We start from the raw sequence: 2299 nt of genomic DNA, 5'->3' as shown, positions 1-2299 counted from the left end.
GAGGAAGGATAGTCTTTTCAACAAATGGAGAAAGAACAATTGGACATTCATAGATAAAAAAGTAAATCTCAATGTAAACCTCACACAGTAAAAACTGAGTCAAAATAGATCATCAATTTAAATGTAAAACAATAAAATTATCAGAAAAAATAGTAGAAAATCTTTAGGACCTAGGACTAAGTGAAGAGTTCTTAGACATGACACAAAAACAAGACCTACAAAAGGAAATATTGATAAATTGGGCTGCATCAAAATTTTAAACGTTTTAAAAAAATTAAAAGTGTTCTACAAAAGACCCTGTTAAGAAGATGAAGGGACTTCCCTGGTGGCACAGTGGTTAAGAATCCGCCTGCCAATGCAGGGGACACGGGTTCGAGCCCTGGTCCAGGAAGATCCCACGTGCCGCGGAGCCATTAAGCCCGTGCGCCACAACTGCTGAGCCTGCGCTCTAGAGCCTGTGAGCCACAACTACTGAGTCTGCGTGCCACAACTACTGAAGCCCGTGTGCCTAGAGCCCGTGCTCCACAACAAGAGAAGCCACCACAATGAGAAGCCCGTGCACCACGACGAAGGGTAGCCCCCACTCGCCGCAACTAGAGAAAGCCCGCGCGCAGCAACGAAGACCCAACGCAGCCAAAACTAAATAAATAAATTTAAAAAAAATAAATTAATTAATTAAAAAAAAAAAAGCCCGTGCACTCTAGGGCCTGCGTGCCCCAACTATTGAGCCCGCATGCTGCAACAACGGAAGCCCTCGCGCCTTTAGAGCCTGTGCTCCACAACAAGAGAAGCACCGAAATGAGAAGCCCACGCATCACAACGAAGAGTAGCCCCCGCTCGCGGCAACTAGAGGAAGCTCGGCGCAGCAACAAAGACCCAACGCAGCTGAAGGAAAAAAAGACAACGAAAAGACGCGCTATAGACTGGGAGAAAATCTTTGCAAATCCAATATCTGACAAAGGACTTGTATCTATGATATATAAAAACTCTCAAAACTCAACAGTGAAAAACAATAATTAAAAAACGGGCAAAAGACACGAACATGTATTTTACCAAAGAGAATATAAAGATGGCAAATAAGCACATGAAAAGATGTTCAACATCACTAGCCATTAGGGAAATGCAGATTAAGACCACTATGAGATATCACTTCACACCAATTAGAACAGCCAAAATAAAATGTGAAAATACCAAATGCTGGCGAGGACACAGAGAAACTGGATCTCTCATATGCATTGCTGGTGGGAATGTAAAATGGTACAGCCACTCTGGAAAATGGTTTGATGGGTTGTTAAACTAAACATAACTTACCATACAATCTAGCAATTGCACTCCTGGGCATTTATGCCAGAAAAGTGAAAACTTATGTCCACACAAAAACCAGTACACAAATGCTCACAGCAGCTTTAATTTGTAACAGTCAAAAATGGGAAACAAGGCAGTCCCGCCGTCTGGCCCTGCGGACCCACCACCGATCCATCGACGGATTGCCGATCTGCCCAGCTCTCGCGTGCGCCATGTCTGGTTCCTCCAGCGTCGCCGCTATGAAGAAGGTGGTTCAACAGCTCCGGCTGGAGGCCGGGCTCAACCGCGTGAAGGTTTCCCAGGCAGCTGCAGATTTGAAACAATTCTGTCTGCAGAATGCTCAACATGACCCCCTGCTGACTGGAGTATCTTCAAGTACAAATCCCTTCAGACCTCAGAAAGTCTGTTCCTTTTTGTAGTAAAATGAATCTTTGCAAGGTTTTTAAACCACTTTTCATAAACCGGTGAATATTCAAAGGAAAGCTAAATCTGAAGCCTGTACAAAAGCCTGTCTCTATAACACGTGCCATACTATATAAACTTCTACTTTTGTCAGTCTACCTCTCTGAATATTCATGAATTTCTGTTTCACAAGGGTAATTATTTTATATACACTGGTGGCAGCATATAATAAAATACTTAGTATAAAAAAAAAAAAAAAAAAAAAAAAAAAAAAAAGGGAAACAAGCCAAATGTCCTTCAATGGCTGAGTGGATAAACAAACCATGGAACATCCATACTACTCAGCAATAAAAAGGAACAAATTATTTGCAAAAACCTGGATGGCTCTCAAGGGCCTTATGCTGAGTGACAAAAAACCCCAGTCTCAAAAGGTCACATACTGAGCAATTCCATTTACACAACAATTTTGAAATGACATTTTAGAGATGGAAAGCAGGTGAGTATTTGCCAGGGGTTGGTGACAGGGTGGGGAGGCAGGAAGGGGACAGGTGTGACTACAAAGAGGTAGCATGAGGGAGATCTTGGTGATGAT

The 2299-nt window shown here is 42.6% G+C and overlaps 1 protein-coding gene across 1 annotated transcript; it reads left to right on the top strand.

The window, feature by feature from the left end:
- Nucleotides 1-1444: 1444 nt before the first annotated feature.
- LOC118888757 (guanine nucleotide-binding protein G(I)/G(S)/G(O) subunit gamma-5) lies at nucleotides 1445-1865 on the top strand. Its single transcript, XM_036840171.1, has one exon. The coding sequence runs from the start codon at nucleotides 1518-1520 to the stop codon at nucleotides 1722-1724; it is 207 nt and encodes a 68-aa protein (XP_036696066.1). The 5' UTR covers nucleotides 1445-1517; the 3' UTR covers nucleotides 1725-1865.
- Nucleotides 1866-2299: the final 434 nt, after the last annotated feature.

Source organism: Balaenoptera musculus, chromosome X, assembly GCF_009873245.2.
Source record: "Balaenoptera musculus isolate JJ_BM4_2016_0621 chromosome X, mBalMus1.pri.v3, whole genome shotgun sequence".
Classification (NCBI taxonomy): Eukaryota; Metazoa; Chordata; class Mammalia; order Artiodactyla; family Balaenopteridae; genus Balaenoptera; species Balaenoptera musculus.
The sequence above is the reverse complement of the archived record's forward strand: the minus strand, read 5'-3'. Positions and strand labels throughout refer to the sequence as shown.

Bases quoted from the DNA above. Each gene is read 5' to 3' on its own strand.
- LOC118888757 (XM_036840171.1), top strand. From the start codon at position 1,518: ATGTCTGGTTCCTCCAGCGTCGCCGCTATGAAGAAGGTGGTTCAACAG.